At 38.5% G+C, this 19,300-nt stretch overlaps 1 protein-coding gene across 4 annotated transcripts in view; it reads right to left on the reverse strand.

Moving 5' to 3' along the window:
• Positions 1 to 18,614, reverse strand: part of tmeff2a (transmembrane protein with EGF-like and two follistatin-like domains 2a) — a 102,858-nt gene extending 84,244 nt beyond the window's left edge. For 2 of the 4 annotated variants that reach the window (XM_067443819.1, XM_067443816.1), the window contains exons 1-2: positions 17,441 to 18,612; positions 6,359 to 6,468 (exon numbers count right to left, since the gene is read on the reverse strand). In XM_067443819.1, coding sequence (XP_067299920.1) covers positions 6,359 to 6,468; positions 17,441 to 17,624 — 294 coding nt within the window. In that variant the 5' untranslated portion in view covers positions 17,625 to 18,612. Of the gene's footprint in view, positions 1 to 6,358; positions 6,469 to 17,440 lie in introns of all 4 variants that reach the window. The other 2 variants (XM_067443817.1, XM_067443818.1) reach the window with 2 other exon arrangements.
• Between the last annotated feature and the right edge of the window lie 686 nt (positions 18,615 to 19,300).

The raw sequence follows: 19,300 nt of genomic DNA on the forward strand, positions 1-19,300 counted from the left end.
TTGTTCTTTGGTGGAGACTGCAACAATGGAAATAATAATAATAATGAAAAAAACTACAACATAAGAAAACAGTCACTCATATTATGTAAAATCATGTGATAATACATTTTGCAGACAACCACTATTTTTTTTTCTTATACTAAACATTAAAGTAGCAGACTGGGGACTACTAACTTGAGAATCTATTAGCTTTACTCCAGTAATACAAAATGGATGAAAAATCAAGAAACAAGAAGAAGTTCACAAGAGCAAACATGTGTGCGCTCCAGATGGTGTACCACAGATGCCAGATTTAAAAGAAATATGAAGTGGAGTCACCAAGAAAAAGCTTTTTATTACTTTATTCAAAGTATTCTCCTCATTATTAACCCTTTTATTGTTATCTAATGTTCACCGTGTGCTTGCAAAGTAAGGAAAATTGGGTCATTTTGGTTTCTGGTACTCGACTCATGCTGAAAAACACCCTTTACCTGCAGTGAAATCACTGTAACACATTAAGTCCCATGGCCTATTTCTCCACGCAAACATGAGAAGACACACAAATTTGCAGTAACAAGAACTCCAAGAACATTTCGGTGTTGCACCTGTACAACATGATTCATGGTCATAGTCTTGTAGGACTGTCTAATGGCACCAGGGAATAAAGCCCCACTTTTAATCTGTCTCCAGCCACAGTGAGACCATGCGACTGAAGAATAAAAGGATCACAAATGCATGGAAATATATGCAAAGAGGTCTGGCTGAAAATGGCTCTTATGATGGGCAGACGAAGGCCCGGAGGGAAGCCGTCCACCTTATGCCACTGTCTGCGCGCCTTGCGAGTTCATTCCCAGAGTTCATGCTAAAGGAGAACTGAAGGAGACGCAGTTTTTCATGGGCAAGTTCACTTGAGCTTTACACCTTGGCTACAAAAGCTGTTTGTTACGTCAACCGGATCACATCCATCTGAAAATGGCACAACCCTCAGTTATCCAAGGATGGCCGGAGGGATAGTGTATCAACCAAAAACAAAGTGCTTAAAGAGACAGTCCAAGCAGAGAGATAATGGCTGTGATAACTGACCAATCAAGTTAAACAATCAAGACCACACATCATCAACAGGCAAGGGACAATTCTATAAACTAGCTTGCAAACAAGCCAAAAAACTAAAAGCCTAGGCATTCTGAGGCCAAGCAATAACCCCCCATTAGAATGAATCACACAAGTAAGCAATGAAAGTGCACATGAATGACTGAGCATCAGAGCTTCGGATCAGAGGTGTCATAACACAGTGAGTCATCAGCACGAGCATGACTGAACATGCAGAATCACAACACAATCCGTTATGACATGATGGTACATGTCCAGATGAGGACAATCAAAGATTTGCTAGAAAGAGGGCACAATCTGACAGGGAAGAATTACACTGTCATTTCATTTGCAGATTTTCAAAAAGCAGTTCTTTTTCTGCTGGCTTTTTGAAACTGTATTTCACTTTAATGCATTTACAGAACTGTGGCCTAAAGTTTCAGATTATAAAAAAAGAGAACATTTTATCCTCATTCATTCACCCCAATGTTCTTTTGTTAGTTTGTCAAACATTTGAAACATTGACAGAATATCTGTTTTGGGTGAACTAACCCTTAAATGATCTAGGATTTGCCAAAAAGAAATCAAGAGACCAAGAGCTCTTTGTTGGGCTGGTTAGCATGACCATCTAAGCTCATCCTGGTAGAAAATGTAATTACGCCATTCTGGCAGCAAATTTCAACGTTGCTGTGTGTTTTTACGTTTACACACATGCACATGCACACAGAACATTTTAAATCTCGTACTTCCAGGGAGTCATGTGTCAACAGAGAATGTGTCAGTGAAATGAGTGGAAAAGCTAACAGACCTGTTTCTTTAGTTATTAAAGAAGGGTTAGTTCACCCCAAAATGAAAATTCTGGCATCATTTACTCTCCCTCAAGTTGTTCCAAACCTGTATGAATTTCTTTCTTCTGCTGAACACAAAGGAAAATATTTGGAAGAATGTTTGTATATAAGCAGATCTTGGGCCTCATTGAAAACCATAGCAGGGGTAAAAAATACTATGGTAGTCAATGGGGCTCAAAATCTGCTTATATACAAACATTCTTCCAAATACCTTCCTTTGTGTTCAGCAGAAGAAAGAAATTCATGCAGGTTTGAAACAACTTGAGGGAGAGTAAATGATGCCAGAATTTTCATTTTGGAGTGAACTAACCAAGTCAAAACATTTCTCAACCAAATCACTGTTCCAAAACTCCTGCTTCTGTGTCAGAGATATGCATCTTTAAGTCATGTTCGTCGTAAGCTCTGATGGAGCAACTTTGTTTTGCCGCATCAAACTTGTTTTCAGAAAACTATTTATGGGATTCATGCTGTGCCCCTGGGTTTCAAAGTTAACTTATTCATGCTCCAAAGACATACTGCAAATTGCATTATATAAACTACGGTGCTGTACTTCATACTTTCCAGGAGGTAAAATCACATAAAAATGGCTAAATTGATTTTGGGGTTAACCAACCTCTCACAATGCAATAAGGTGCTAAAGAAAGTTTTTGCAAGTATTACAAGTACTTACTTAAATGAAATGACTTTCATTTCTGCGTTGCTCTCAGTTTCTGCTTTCAGTCAGCCACAGGGATACTTCGTTTGATTAATTTTCTTGGCTAGAATCAGTCTTACATTTTACACATCTTTTTTGAACTTCAGCATCCTTATTCCAAAATTTATGGATCATAATAAAAACAGAAAACATAAAAAGAAACAAAAAGTTCCACAAAAATATTAAGTTGTCATCAAGAAACATTAATCAAATGAAATGTTTCTTGAGCACCAAATCATCATATTAGAATGATTTCTGACAGATTTTGTAACTAAAGACTAGAGTAATGATATTGAAAATTCAGGTTTGCCTTCACAGGAATGCATTACATATAACAATACAATAAAAAATATATATTTTTTTATTGTAAAAAAAGTAGTAATGGAATTTATTAAAATTAAATTCAGCCTTGCTGAGCACTGTTGTACAAATCCAATTCCAAAAAGTTGGGACACTGTACAAATTGTGAATAAAAACAGAATGCAATGATGTGGAAGTTTCAAATTGCAATATTTTATTCAGAATACAACATAGATGACATAGCAAATGTTTAAACTGAGAAAATGTATAATTTTATATCAGTCTGCAAACGTCTGGGGACTGAGGAGACAGGTTGCTCAAGTTTAGGAATAGGAATGTTGTCCCTTTTTTGTCTAATACAGGCTTCTAGTTGCTCAACTGTCTTAGGTTTTCTATGTCGCATCTTCCTCTTTATGACGTGCCAAATGTTGCAGTTTGGCAATGCAGGCTGGCCATTTCAGTATCCGGATCTTTCTTCTACGCAGCCATGATGTTGTAATTGATGCAGTATGTGGTCTTCCCTGAAAGAGACAATGTCTGGATGGGAGCATACAGTATGTTGTTCTAGAACTTGGATATACCTTTCAGCATTGATGTTGCCTTTCCAGATGTGCAAGCTGCCCATGCCACACACACACATGCAAACCCCATACCATCAGAGATACAGGCTTCTGAACTGAGCACTGATAAAAACTCGGGTTGTCCTTGTCCTCTTTAGTCCGGATGACATGGAGTCCCAGTTTTCCAAAAAGAACTTCCAATTTTGATTCATCTGACCACAGAAAAGTTTTCCACTTTGCCACAGTCCATTTAAAATGAGCCTTGGCCCAGTTAAAGCTCCTGTACTTCTGGATCATGTTTACATATGGCTTATTTTTTGACCTATAGAATCTTAGCCGGCAATGGCACTGTGGATTGTATTTACCAACAATGTTTTATGGATGTATTCCAGAGCCCATGTTGTGATTTCCATTACAGTAGCATTCCTGTATGTGATGCAGTGCCGTCTAAGGGCCCGAAGATCACGGGCATCCAGTATGGTTTTCCGGCCTTGACCCTTACACACAGAGATTGTTCCAAATTCTCTGAATCTTTGGATGATATTACACACTGTAGATGGTGATAACTTCAAACTCTTTAAAATTTTCCTCTGAGAAAATCCTTTCTGAAATTTCTTGACTATTTTTTGCCACAGCATTGGGGGAATTGGTGATCCTCTGCCCATCTTGACTTCTGAGAGACGCTGCCACTCCCAAGAGGCTCTTTTTATACCCAATCATGTAGCTAATTGACCTAATAAGTAGCCAATTGGTCCCCCAACAGTTCTTTAAATGTACATTTAACTTGTCTGGCCTTTTATTGCTACCTGTTCCAACTTTTTTGGAATGTGTAGCTCTCATGAAATCCAAAATGAGCCAATATTTGGCATGACATTTCAAAATGTCTCAGTTTCAGCATTTGATATGTTATCTATATTCTATTGTGAAAATATACGTTTATGAGATTTGTAAATTATTGCATTCCGTTTTATTCACAATTTGTAGTGTCCCAACTTTTTTGGAATCGGGTTTCTATTTTGTCATTTATAAGTTGCTTTGGATAAAAGCATCTTTTAGATGAATGAAGGCAAAATAAATGTATATGAATAAGAGACTTCTTTCAAAAACATTTAAAGAAGCTTTTGAACCATAGTGAATTTACTATTGCTATATAGATAAATAGAAAATCTTCCCAACACAGGACCAAAATAAAGTGACTGCATTTCATCCCATAAAAATAGACACTAAATCCAAGCCAATGATGAGCACCACCATGTAATAGTTACCATTTTGCTTTGGCCACATGTGTTCGTGAATTATAATTTAGCACGGCAGAATGAATCAGACTTATAACTGGACCGTCTCCCTTAAAGAACCCCCCGTTCTTTAAGGGAGACAGTCCAGTTTTACACTTATAAGTCGGATTCATTCTGCCGTGCTAAATTATAATTCCCTAACGCATGTGGCCAAAGCAAAATGGTAACTATTACATGGTGTAATAGTTCTCTTTTATCAGTGGTATGGTTCATAAAGACAAACTTAAAAATGACATTATGTTTAGACCCCTGTAATCTTGTTTTGGTGAACCATGCGCAAATCGGTAAAATTCAACCTAACATCCAGGCATAATGAATACTTTAAAAAAACATTAAAGAACCAATTTTAAGTAAACATCACAGTATGAGTGATGTGCTAGGCGCCTCTGAGAGCTGGTGTGAGGTGAATAAACATCACTCAATGAACATTAGGGGCTGAATGACCTCTATTCATCGGCAGATCAAACCTTCTTCCTCTCTTCAGCAACACTACCTCCCTGACTGTAGACTTCCCTTGGGCTTCATACCCATCAGCGGTCCTTCTTTGATTAATTATTTCACTTAATGGAATAAAGACATAGGCCATTATTAGGTTTAAGCTAGCTGACGCCAGAGTTTCACTTACAAACATGTGGTACACAGTCCAAGATGCCCAAATCAAGCTTATCCTTTTCTCGCTGATGGCATTAGTTTCATTCACTTAAAAACAAATGAAAACAATGTGACACAGTAAGGCCAGACAGAGAATGGGGTTTGTCCTAAAAACAGAATTCCATCATGGGTCTAAGAAGTCTGAGGCTTATTAGGACCAAAAAAGAAGAGGAGGGGTTGGACAGGTAATGCTATTTATCTCTCCAAAGAAACTAATGTTCCTTCGTAAGCTGGGATAAAAATAACAGACTCATTGAGTGCCTATGTGCTTAGTGCCTTGGAGGGACTCTAATGCATTTTCATTTAGACCAAACTCAGATGTTATTAGGAACGACTCTCTCTGTCTTCATTCCACTGTGATCTCAAGGCCAGAGCAGATAAAGTGGGCCTCTTTCTAGTAGTCCTCTTAAAAATCGGTTGGAAAGAAGACAGCAAAAGGAAGATATACTCATCGCAGTTATCACGGCATCAAAGACTTGCGTCTAAATAGTCTTTTAGTAGCAGTTTTTTTTACTTTTCTAACTAAGGCCATTATTATTTTGTATTAACAACTGTAAAAAGAGCTCTGGGAGGATTCAAAAATCACTGTCAATAAAAAAATGGCCATTGGACAACCCAAGCTGGCACTTGGAATACACATTATTAGAAAAGAGATGTTGTCGAGAGGGGGAGTGTACGTTAATGTGTATGATCTGCATGTTCAAGGATATATATATATATATATATATATATATATATATATATATATATATATATATATATATTCAGCAATATGGGATTCATATATATATATATATATATATATATATATATATATATATATAAATATTGTAACAATACTGTCACAGTGATAAAATATTTGTCATACAACTCCTGACTTCTCAAATCACACCAAACCTGGATTAGTGATGCTGGTTCACACTTCAAAGGGGAAGGTCTTACCTTGAAGTTGCATATACATGTTATTATGTCCCCGATTCTGAGACACTCGCCGTCAAATTTGCAAGTGTTGGTGTCACAAAGGAAGAGATCTGTGTCCCGGTCATCATCCCCTGCAACACAAAGAGCCAGAAAATGTTAAACATGAATTTCTGCATAAACACAGCAGTGTCAAGACATGACTAGCACAAGCAGGATGTTTGTTCAGACACTTCTGATAAAAATAATTCAGCAGAACTAACAGAAATAGCACGTCATTCCAGCAGGATGGCTGGCAGGGCTTCTGAAGGGTTTATCAAGTTGCGATGAGCACCTCCATTCGCCAAGACCATATTCTGCTCTTGAGATATTTTCTTATCGGGAATAAAACAAGTGTTCACGGAGGAATAATGATTCAGCACATGGTGAACTTCTTGGAATCGCCGCATGAGAACCTTATTCAGCTTTTATAATAAGCTGAGTACAGGCTCTGTGAAATATTCTCATTTTGCTGAGGAGTTGGACAGACTCCGAAAAATAGCACTTCATCAAAAATTAAGAGCTTGCAGACAGTTTAAGTCCACAAGGATTCCTTAAGATGATTACAATTAAGATGAGTTGTTTCTAAAAAGAGACCACTGCTGAATCAAAACCTAATTTTACTATTCAGCATACAGAAGTTGACTGCTGTTCATTTAACAATAAGCTCCCAAAATAATGAGTTTACCCGTTTACACGCACTGCATCATTCATCCCCTATCTGATAACTTTTATAATTATGCAAGAAATAAGCATCTCTATCATTTGCGTAATATTATAAAAATGACACAAACATTACGCAGAGAATAATATCTCATGATACATTCCATATTACCCGCATATATTCCAACTCAAAGAGCCATACATCATCATAATAAGACTACACGACACAAAACAGTGGGTCCGCTTGTGTGCCCTGGGATTTTTGCTGTCAAAGCAAATAAGCTTCTTGCAAGTGCTACACAGTATTTTTACCCTGTGTTATCCGGTGAGCCCTGGAAGCTAGAATGAACCAGAACATTGCTCATTGTAACGACAACACCAGAGGACATGCAGCTACTTTAGGCCCCTGCTAAAGGGCCACATACAGCGCAGAAAAATGTATTACATAACCTTGCGGCTTATTTGCATTTCAGCTAAAGAAATTATCAATGGAACCTCAAATGCTACAGGGCGGAAAAAGAACAGTCGTCTTGCAATACTCACATTGTGTGCCTCAGTTATGGACCTCCTGAGAAATTATTCTGGCTCTTAGTATGTGCATTAATCTCTCATATCTCTCAATACAAATGTTTTGCAACAGGAATGTTTCATTAAAATTCATCTCGTTCACAATATGTTCTTAAGGAGCTGTGATAAACTGGCATTCAATATATTCAGCCTATTGAAGCAACAAATACAGAGTATTTGCCTAAACTAATTAGTCAAAACCATCATCAATCCCTTGGCTTACTGATAAAATAATTCATGACTTAGTGTATAATATTTATTTATTTAAGTTCATTCACAAACCATTTTAAGGTGGCATCAGTAACAGCCTTGGGGGGATATTCTAATGCAAGACATGACCAAAATTTAAAAAAATGAGTTGGACGTATGATGGAGTATTTCAGGATTCTAATACATTTCGGAACATTTGGTGCTGTATGACGGCATATAGGTCGGAATTGCTAGTATGGGCATTTCTCCTGGATAAAGGCATGCGCACATCAACCAGATAGACAGCAAGGGCACTTTCATCAACGAGCTCGGTTACAGAAGCCGTCGGCAGTGCTGTCGTTTTTTTTTTAGACCACAAAAACGAAAATGTCACTAAAAACGTGTTTTTGGTTGTGAGAGAAAGATAACCTGGCATTAAGGAAAACAGCAACTCAAATAACCTGGCATTAAGGAAACAGTGGATGCCGTTTGTTTTTCCGGAGCAACAAAGGAGTTCTGCAAGTGTGTTTTTTTTGTTCCCGGCCATGAGTCGAAACCAGACGGGGAATAAAACTGCATCAAAGTCTATGTTTTGCTGGCAATTGGTGGATATACTGTAAATGTAAACAACACAAACGTATAGTGAATCGAAAGTTATCCAGGGATAATGACATGATGTATTTTGTGTGTATATAGTTGTTACTCTTTAGCTCTGCACGTCTGCACAAGCTCAGCTGTTTTACGTAAATAATCGGTACAGCGCATCTGTATTTTATAAATATGATAAAACTAAAGACTCTTTCAGAGAGATATGAAGTATGCAGCACCAAGATTAACATGAAACTAGCAGAAACTGTGTGTTATGTACCCTTTAAAAGGATGGTATAAAGATGTTATTTACCATCCCAAAACTAACATTCTTGAAAAAAGGTATTTTGAAAAACATTTTCACCCATAACATCAGTGGACCCTACTGACTCACACAGTATAGACTTCTTTTTTATATTTTCTTTTGTGTTCATGCAATTTTATCATCAAATAATTCTTCTGGAAGTTGCATGTAAGACCTACTTGGCACACAAATCTAATGTGGCACAAACCTCGTCGGTCTGAGCGGGAATGATGCATCTGCTTGCATTATTAATGCGAGCACTCCCTCTGCGAAGTCATACAGATGCAAGGCATTTTGTCACACCTCTATTGCTTGGCTGCCCTTCCATAGCTGTGTCATGATACAGCTTGACCTCACGACACGCATAGATGCTTTATAGTGCATGTCTGAGAGGTGCAGGATTCAACGAAGCAACAAGAGCAGGAGGGGGAAACTGATCGGAGAGGAACATGGAGATCTGAGTCACAGGACGTTCTCTCTCACCAGACACAAAATCCCTCATTCAGTCTAATTAATCTGAAGCACTGGCATCCTAGCGACACTGAAAAAGCAAATTTCATTAAAAAACAACACATGAGGTGCCACCATTTCAGTAAACAAACAAAACAAAAAACACACAAAAGCGTCAACCACCAACCAACCTTGAAAATATATATTCTGTCTAACACAATAAACATTCAGCAGTCTGGACTTGTCTCATGAATCTTCACAGCCCCACAAATAAATCTCAAGTACCGCTTCCTTGACAAAGGAAAAAGAAATGGGTTCATTTTGCTGCATATTATAGGTTATATAATTTAGAATTATGCAACATTTGTCTCAGTGATGTTTGTCCATACAATGAAAGGCAATGACATTCATTGTATGGACAAAACAATTCTTCAAAATAGCTTAATTTTTGTTCCACAAAAGAAATGAAGTTACACAGGTTTAGAAAGACATGAGGGTGAGTAAATGATGACAGACGTTTCCTTTTTTGGTGAACGTTCCCTTTAAATCCCCCTTGAGAAGCTACACGGACCCCCTGGGGTTCACATACTACTGATCTGGACCACCAAAAACTTTAAAGCCATTTAAGACTGGGATGGCAAAATAAAAACAGAGACTGAGGAAAGTTAGCAGGTCACACTAGAGGAAATGAGTTCTGGAAACAGGCAGTGGCATCGTTGCAATTTTATTACGGTAATTCCTTCATCAAGGACACTGGAAGGCCTTTAAATGCTTAACCAGATTTTAAACTTAACCAAACATCAGTCAGATAACATGATTAACTGTAAATAAGCTTTTGGAAGTCTGTTAAAAATGCTTTTTTTCGAGCAGGGATAAGTTACCATGAGAGGAAAGGAATTTTGTTCTGCTCTCTTTAAAGTCTCTCTGGCAGGACAATCTTTTAGTAGCTGTCTACACGGATAGATAAGATCTGTTTTTCTATTCTTTGCGAAGAAAGCAATGTATGTGTGTGGACAAAAAGAGAGTAAAAAACATCCTGAAAATTTCAATAAAAATTCCTCAAAGTCATTCCTTGAAGTCACAGAGCAATGATTAGAGCAGCCAAACAGGAAATTACATCTTTCATCCTAAGATGATCTTCTATCTGGCGGCCCACAAAAACAAGTTTAAGCAACTCTTACTGAATTTAAAATAGACCTTCTGTAAGTATAAAAAGAGATCAATTTAAACACAGGAATCTTCACAATCTTATGAAGTTTGAGGTATGTATAGTAAAAATGTGACGTGCAAACACCCTGCATGACAGGGAAATAAGATCAGTTGATGCATGACAATCCGCAACAATGGTTTGTGGAGGACATTTTTGTTTTTTCGGAGCTGTCACAAGCCAGGCAAACACTATATTTAACCTCCCAACAAACAGCCTTACTTATATCAAAACAGACTGGAACACTTTGAATTTAGTACAAAACACATGATAATATTGCATATTAAGGTTATAGAAGGAGGGTTATAGAATTGATAGTATATTATAAGATATAAATAAATAATAATAAAATCTTAAAATTATCAATACATGGCTGTGCCACTATAATGTCATTAAGCAGAACTGCCAAAAAAATATTTCAAAATACTTCATTCATCTAAGAGTTGGTCACAAAAACAAATAGTCGTATCCCAAACTCATGCCATTGTTTGTTTTTGGGGGAAATTTAAATTAGAATGGCATGGGATGCATGTGGTTGTCTCTGAGCACTGATCCACTATAGGCGAAAATATTTTTATATAAAAAATGTATTTAATTTTGAAGTTCATAGTTTTGTGAATGAATGTTTATTTAGTAAATGCATGTTATAGATCTATAGTCACAATCTGTATGTTTAGTTTAGTTTCATAATTTACTTTTTTAGAGTTTGTTTCTCTTCAGCCACATTTTCCCTTTGTTTATTTCCCACCAATGACTCTTAACATGGACATTCATTAACCATCACACCTGTTTGTATTCTGTTCATCATTAGTCTTAGGGTGGTTACACGACAATTATGTACTAATAACAGATGTCCAAAAGATCCCCTTTTGACCAAATAAAATGACTAAAAAGGTTGTACTATGCATGCCAGGACTGTAGTTGGCGATGTCACTTTGTGAAGAAACATCTTGTAAACACGTAACACGCATGTGTGAACATGTAATACGCATACGCATGACATCACCATTTTCATAAATTTGCGTTTTCGTTGTTTACATGGAGACAGCAAATAACTGATGGACATCTTGCTGGACATCAAAGCTTCCGTTTTTATGGAAGTAAAACTGTGCCACTGGATTTTGAATTCTAATTTTTAGCACTGAATTTTTTTACATCGAATTTTTAACACTGAATTTTATTTTGCATCTAAATCAGACTTTGAATTTTAAAAGCCATCGAATTTCTAGCTCTGTTTTTTTTTGACTATGACATTTTTTCAATGTTTTAAAAAAATTCAGTGTAAAAAGAAATTCAACGTCTCAAAAAATTCAGTGTAAAAAAAATTCAACGTCTCAAAAGATTCAGTGTAAAATAATTCAACGTCTCAAAAAATTCAGTGTAAAATAATTCAACGTCTCAAAAAATTCAGTGTAAAAATATTCAGAGTCAACATCCGGGTAACCAAGGAGAAGCAATCGATCCCTGTATCAAATCATCCAACATCCAGCCAATCATTTACGCTCCATTGGTCATGAGTAAACTCACTGAAGCGCCATCGTGTGTGTTCTGAGCCATGCTGCTGAGCTCTGGAGCTCACCTGAAGTGAACTTCCCCGCCAGTGCCGTTTCTAGTCATAGGCAAACTAGGCGGTCGCCTAGGGCGCCAACAGCTGGGGGGCGTCAATGAGCCCCCGCCCCAACAAGATTTTTTAGTTATTTCATATACTTTATTATTAATATTTCGTACTTTTTCTATTTCAAGGCATTATGATTAGTTGCGATTATTGGAGTGAAGTCGCCATGGTGATAGTGGAGCTGCTGTAATGAAATGAGATCATGTAGAGGGCGGCAGGGAACGTCGTCATCCGTGGCGTTGTAACGCTTGTGTCCGAGTGAAAAATGCGGATAGCTCACTTAATGTAACTGTAGTGGATGCAAACACGGAGGCGATTAACATCAAACAGATCGCACTTTATTCCCCGCTGAACTCTCATCACAAACTCCCTTTCCATCCACAGCATTACTTAATAAAACAAAATAACTGTTAGCAACAGAAAACAGAAAATAATCCCCACACATGGGAGCTCAAGACTCAGTGCGCACATTCACAAAATGCAGACTTCGTTTGCAGGGAGCGCTCGCAACTCTTAAAGGGGCCACACTATATTTCTACTCGTTACAGCGTGCTTTAGTTTCATCATCATGAAAAGGTCAAAGCCATCAGGGGCTCAGTATCGTAAAAAGAAAGCGAAATATACAGGTATAGCCTACTTATTGGTTACTTGTTCTCTACTAAGCTGGTCCCTCTATCATAATGTTGAGCAAAACATTACACTGAATATTAGTACTGGACGGACCACACGCCATGCTCATTTCAGGTGCAGAACATTATAGCAGTTAATTTGAATATATTTTTTTTTTACATCAGAGATAGCTGTTTAGTGTAAATTGATCAAGTAGGCTAATACTGTCATAACCATGGGCGTCACTAGGCCCTTTTTTATGAACTTATGCATCAGCCCCCCCTAAAAAAATATGTGATTAACCTTTAAAACATGAAACTGGCGCAAGGCTTCGGCTACTGCTTCGTCTCGTCTTTTAGTCTTTGTGTCACTGTGTTCTTCAATCCGCAGCGGCGCCGAGTGACATGGTTTTCAAGCTATTGTTATCTAATTTTTTGGCCTTCAGAACATCTTAAAATACACATATGTAGATCATAGAAATCAAATTTTTCTCGGGGGAGCATGCCCCCGAACCCCCCAACATCTGTGATCTCAGAGATAATAAACCTAGCTACATTATTCGATTAATGCATGTACAATATGCCCATGAAATAAGGAAGTCATATTTACTTAATAAGTTGAAGTAAAAAAAAAAAAAGGGGGGGGGGGGGGGGTGCAACATATGAATCTCGCCTAGGGTGCCAGAAAGGCTAGAAACGGCCCTGTTCCCCGCCTTCCTGTTTCAGCATCACATGACCAATGGAGCGTAAATGATTGGCTGGATGTTGGATGATTTGATACAGGGATCGATTGCTTCTCCTTGGTTACCCGGATGTTGACTCTGAATATTTTTACACTGAATTTTTTGAGACGTTGAATTATTTTACACTGAATTTTTTGAGACGTTGAATTATTTTACACTGAATCTTTTGAGACGTTGAATTTTTTTACACTGAATTTTTTGAGACGTTGAATTTCTTTTTACACTGAATTTTTTGAGACGTTGAATTTCTTTTTACACTGAATTTTTTTAAAACATTGAAAAAATGTCATAGTCAAAAAAAAAACAGAGCTAGAAATTCGATGGCTTTTAAAATTCAAAGTCTGATTTAGATGCAAAATAAAATTCAGTGTTAAAAATTCGATGTAAAAAAATTCAGTGCTAAAAATTAGAATTCAAAATCCAGTGGCACAGTTTTACTTCCATACGTTTTCATGCTTTTTTTATGTATCATTTTTGATAATCCTTCACATTTAGATGTATGTCGCAATATGGGAGAAAATAAAAGACTTTGATTTTATTGTGGAATCCTATACATCCTATATAAGAGCAAATTTGCATATTTCCCCCAAAGTCATTATAATCAGTATAACCTTGGTAACTGCTTTTGGGTGGGTGTTTGAAGCAGCATAATTTGTCCTATGACTTGGCCACTTTTGCATAAAAGCTATTTAGTGGCTAATGGCTGGCAATTTGGAACAAATGGGTTGTGAGTTAAAGCCGCAGCTTTATAATGACAAGGTGAAGGGCAGGTTTATGCATTCAGTTTAGAGAATGTACGCACAACTTCACAACATGCATATGAATAACAGTAGACAATTAATAATTTCACCTCTAATATAATAGCCAACAACATCCACTTCATCAGTAATGGAGCTCAAACAGTCCTAATTAAAGTTGTTGCCAGTACAACCTCCAGCTGCTTGCTTTTTCCATCTGCAGCGAAATAAGAAACTTTGTTTGGCTCAAACACCTGGTATTGCAGGTCTCCTCGCTCTACTCAAGAGTGTCGTAATTTTATCAAAACAAATGAGAAGTGTGAGCCAATGTTACGTCTCACAACGTGCCAAGCGGGTGAGTATCGGGGGAGATGCAGATTGTTATTCTGGCCTTGCAGCGAGGTGAATAATTGAAAGAAGCAAGCTGGCAGAGACACAAAAACTCTAAAGGTGAAGTGTAAACAACTCCTGTGAGTGAGACATCAGACTAGTTGTCTGACCATTAAAGAGCTGGAATTCAAACCCCAGGACATTGGTATCACTTAAAAATCTTTTGACAGAGGTGTAATACAAATCTCTAAAGAACAATATGTAGTGTAATTCAGAAAATCTGTTCTGAATCTACACAACACCATTCTTTAGAGATGGAGAGCATTTTGAAAGATCTGGAGTAATTTGAAAATAAAACCCCCCAAAACAGGTTCAAACATTCCAGACCAATATTTATTTTATTCCTTTTGTGGAACACAAATGAAGATATTTTGAAGAACCCTGGGGTCCAAACAACACTAGACCCCATTGACGTTCATTGCATGGATAAAAAACACTGACACTCTGTGTTCCACAGAAGAAAGACAAACAGTATAGGTTTGGAAAGACATGATGAACTGTCATAAATTATGACACCATTTTTATTTTTTACATTAATTATCTCTTTAAGAGTTTAATTTAACTACCAAAAATTGGCAGCTTATGTTCAAATTCATAAAGGTCCGCTATCTCCTCTCATCGCCTTTGTGTGTGTGTGTGTGGCTTTTGCATGTCAGCAGTAGCACACACACACACACACACACACACACACACACACACACACACACACACACACACACACACACACACACACACACACACACACACACACACACACACACACACACACACACACACACACGTCTCCAAAGGAGAGCTATTGATATCTGTGTACAATACAAATAAAAGCTTACTGCCCTTTGGACATAAGTTATAAGTAGCTTACAGAGTAGATACTGAATTCTAATCACAGAATATTTAAGTAAAAAGGCACTTCTGCAAAAGTATTCACAGCGCTCGTGTCCATTGCCAACAGCCCTAAGATAGGATCGTTGACTAAACAGCTGGCTTGCATTTGTTTTGCTGGACATTATTGCTGTGTTCAGCGCATAATTCAATGCCTGTGCGATAAACTATCTTCAGTCAGTTGGAAATTCATGTTTATGCCACTGATTCCTCTCTTCAGACCTGATAAATATACTGGCATTCTGTTTTCTGTGTGCACTTAAAATCATTCTTAAAATCGTTAATCGTTCACCTAAAAATTAAAATGCTATCATTTACTCACTCTCAACTTACTTTGTAAACAAAAGATGTTTTGAAAAATGTGTCTACCTTTTTTGTCCATGCAACAAAAGTCCGAACTAATATTGGACTTCACTCCCCTGACTTTGATTCTGTGCTCCACAATTCTTGTCAAATGTGACTGACAGTCGTTTGAAAAACATATAAGCTACTATAAACTCCAAACACGGCCACACCTGTTTGAAAAATAATACAATAAAGCATTAGCTCAGCTGCTTGATTCTGGCAATTATTGTATATTTCTTAGTCTGCAATGGTTTTATGATTGCATTTGTAGTCAGGATTTACTAGGAACATGTATCATAGCCTATTATCAACACCTTTTTGTAAATCATGGAAACACTAAAGTGGCCTTTGGGCATGCCTGTGGTAGAGTTTCCCACGTCTCGTGCATGCCATTGCCATGAGTTGTATAACCAAAGTGCAGGCAAGAGGTAAGGATAGACGTTTGGAACGACACCTAATTGCCCACGGTGACCTGCTGATTGATAGTCAGGCGCCACGGCGGGAAACTAAGCAGAAATATTCCGCGCGGCTCTCGCGCCTCAGGGCGCGCATGATGATTATTTCACGTGCATCCGCAATCATCTGAACGGCGCTCTGACAGTGCGGGTGAGAGGTCGGGCGCAATCTGAATCAAAACCCATTTAATATCCGACTCTACAACGGGCTGATGCTCGGAGATTATTATGCCGGCTTGATGAAATTGTTACTAAGAAAAGTATGATTTGACTTCTAAAAGATTTCTTACACGTATTCTTCTAGGCTGAAACCTATAAAAAATATCAAAACTTGTTCACTAACGATAGCCTATTTAGGAACGAGAAGCTGTCATTGGCTACTAAAGTACAAGTTTTTTTTTTTTTTTTTTAATAGGCTACATCCGAATTATGACGTTACAATCAATAGCCAGTTCATCAAACGTTAATGTTATGTTATCCTCTGTCGATATTTAGTAGCCTTCAATGAGGGACTGTATGGATTTTTTTTTTTTTCAACAACAAGAAATATAAATGAGGGAAAAGTAGCTTGACATCTTCCAAAAATGAAAACAAACAAGCAATATAGCCTCTGAGCAAATTATCCACATAGGCTAGCTACACGTAATTAACAAGTGATGTAGAAGGAACGACAAGTAGCTGTCTATCACTTTTTGTCTGGCTATTATTTATTTTCATAATTTAATTTAAGCTTCAAGCGTGTTTGATGAATAGGCTACATCCGTTTTCCTTTGTACGCACTGAACTTGAAAAACAGGTAAATTAATGTAGGAAATGTGGTATCAGCCACTGTTAGTGGGTTAAACTCTGTTTCATCCGTCAGAGAGAAAAAAAAATTAACAAGCGAGAAAAAAAAACATCTAAAACGGTTAAAGTTGAAAAGTTGATTTACTTTATTGCGGTTAATAACGATTCGCCAATAGGCTATCAATTATGGGCTATGGTAGCCTACTCCTTTCAAGTTTAAAAGGATGGGGGAAAACGATAGTTATTACTATTAAGCCTATAACAGTTCCATATCACGTCAGAGTTAAAAAGACAATAGGAAATAACTATTTGTATGGTAACACACCAAGGCAATAGGCTACTAAAACAGGTCTTTTACATCTTTTTTTCAGCAGCAGTGAACTGCAAAAGCTTGCATCACCACACATTAGGATCAATTTAGGTCCACAACTTATGCTACTTCTTTGATAAACAGTCGCCTTCCGTTGCCAAGGGAACGTCAAACCGTATTCCCTTCAACGCAAGGAGCAGCGAGCGGACTACTTGAACATCTTACCCGAGCAATTCCATCCAGTTGGAGTCTGACAGTCGCTTAGAGAGGATGGGAAAGCGCCAAGTTGTTGCACAGGGAAAGTGGCGAGAAAGGACAAGACTGCAATCCATACCCAGTGTCCCACTATCCGGCTCCACTGGTGCGGACTTCGGGGCTCGTGTAGGGCCGCCGCCACCGAGACACCCATCTCAGTTCCCCCGACACAGCTCACAGACGCGCCCTTGTCCCAATGTTGTCAACTTTGCCGGTGCGCTTAGAAGCCAAGAGAGGGACATTTTCCGACGAAAGGAGTGTGCCCCATGAAGCAGTAGTTTCTGGATGACCAGAGCAAGGATCCGCCCGAAGCGAGAAGGTGCAGATGCGGAATGAAAGAGGTTTGGGTGCGATGACAGGGGAGGGGATGGTATCGGGAGGAGAGTGGGTAAGCGAGATGTTCAGAAAGCAAGGCAAAAATAAAAAGACGCAAGGGGTGTTTTTGAGAAACACAAATGGGGCAAAAATCATATATCCCATTCGAGTGACATGCCGAAGTTACAACATCCACTGAAGCCCCGGTTAGAGAGACTGTCCTCCGTCCTCACTCCGTGCGCTCGCGGAGAGCCGTGAGTTAGTCAGAGTCTCGCGGAGGGCCATTCCTCTGTACCTGTGAACCACAATAACGCACTGAAGGCGAGCGGCAGGTTTCCAGACCGCTTCGGATCACGTGTTCTGGAGGAATCGGGAGGGGCGGGACGGTGCCGCGGCTCTGATTGGTCGGTAGGGATGCAGGAGTGTCAGGAGAGAGGCGATGGTCCAGCTCGAGCATATCGACGGCCAGTGCAGAATAGTGTACCCTGTAGTCTGCTTTAACAGGGCTTTGGTTTGCAAACGCGTGGGCGAAGGGCCATGCAGAGAAAGTCTTTCCAGTAGCCTAATTGAGCACTGCTGCTCTGAGCGCGCGCGGTGGCAGGAGAAATCGATTGGAAACTTGCAGTGTTGTAAAATGATCCCCGTGTCCTAAACAAAAGACTTGCATAAGATGAGAAAGTCGAGGTACGTACGAGACGGAGTTCACGGCGGTGGAAATAAATGCAGAACGAATTAGCCTTCGCCGCGCGAGCTGAGCAATAGAGCCTACGGTATAGGCTATTTAAAAACGTAACATTTCGTACAAGAAAAGCTACATATGATGTACCGACAATAAAACAGCTCACTTTCGACCGCAGACACCCCTTGAAAGTTACAAGAAGTAGGCTACATCTGGTTAGACTGCGTTTTCTCCCTCACTTAAACACAGCCCATCAACGTTGGCTACTGTGCGCGTTGTTGCTCCCGTTCGACATGATACTGGATCGTCTGGATCAAACGCGAAACGGACGAAATGCAACAAAGTGATTTATTATCTACTCTATTTTGTTTATTAGCCTACTTGCTGACTTCATAAAAAAAATGCAATGCGTTGAGTGTTTTGTTAGAGAGAAGTCAAAGTCTAAGACTTTGAACCCCCAGAGGGCAGACAGGGACAAATGCAGGCACACTTAAAATGTGTTTAGATAATATCAAACCAGGTAGCTACCACATTTTTATTTTTAAATAAGCAGAACATGTAAAACACTGATTAATTTTAGATTAATCAATATAAATTCTCATTTAAATCTGGCATTGGTAAAATGATCTAAAAGCTGGATTTATAATTCTCCGTATGCCTTCTGGTAAACTGCTGCAAAAATCTCATGTCGTTCTGTGAATCACAAAAAGAGAACTTCTACAGAACGTAATGCAGCTCTTTCCCACACATTGACAGTGGACAAAAAAGCACCATGAAAGTTGCCCAGCAGCTTGAGTACATTTGTCAAATGAGACCCAATGGCATTTGGTGTTTTT

The sequence above is a fragment of the Pseudorasbora parva genome, chromosome 5 (genome assembly GCF_024679245.1).
Source record: "Pseudorasbora parva isolate DD20220531a chromosome 5, ASM2467924v1, whole genome shotgun sequence".
Classification (NCBI taxonomy): Eukaryota; Metazoa; Chordata; class Actinopteri; order Cypriniformes; family Gobionidae; genus Pseudorasbora; species Pseudorasbora parva.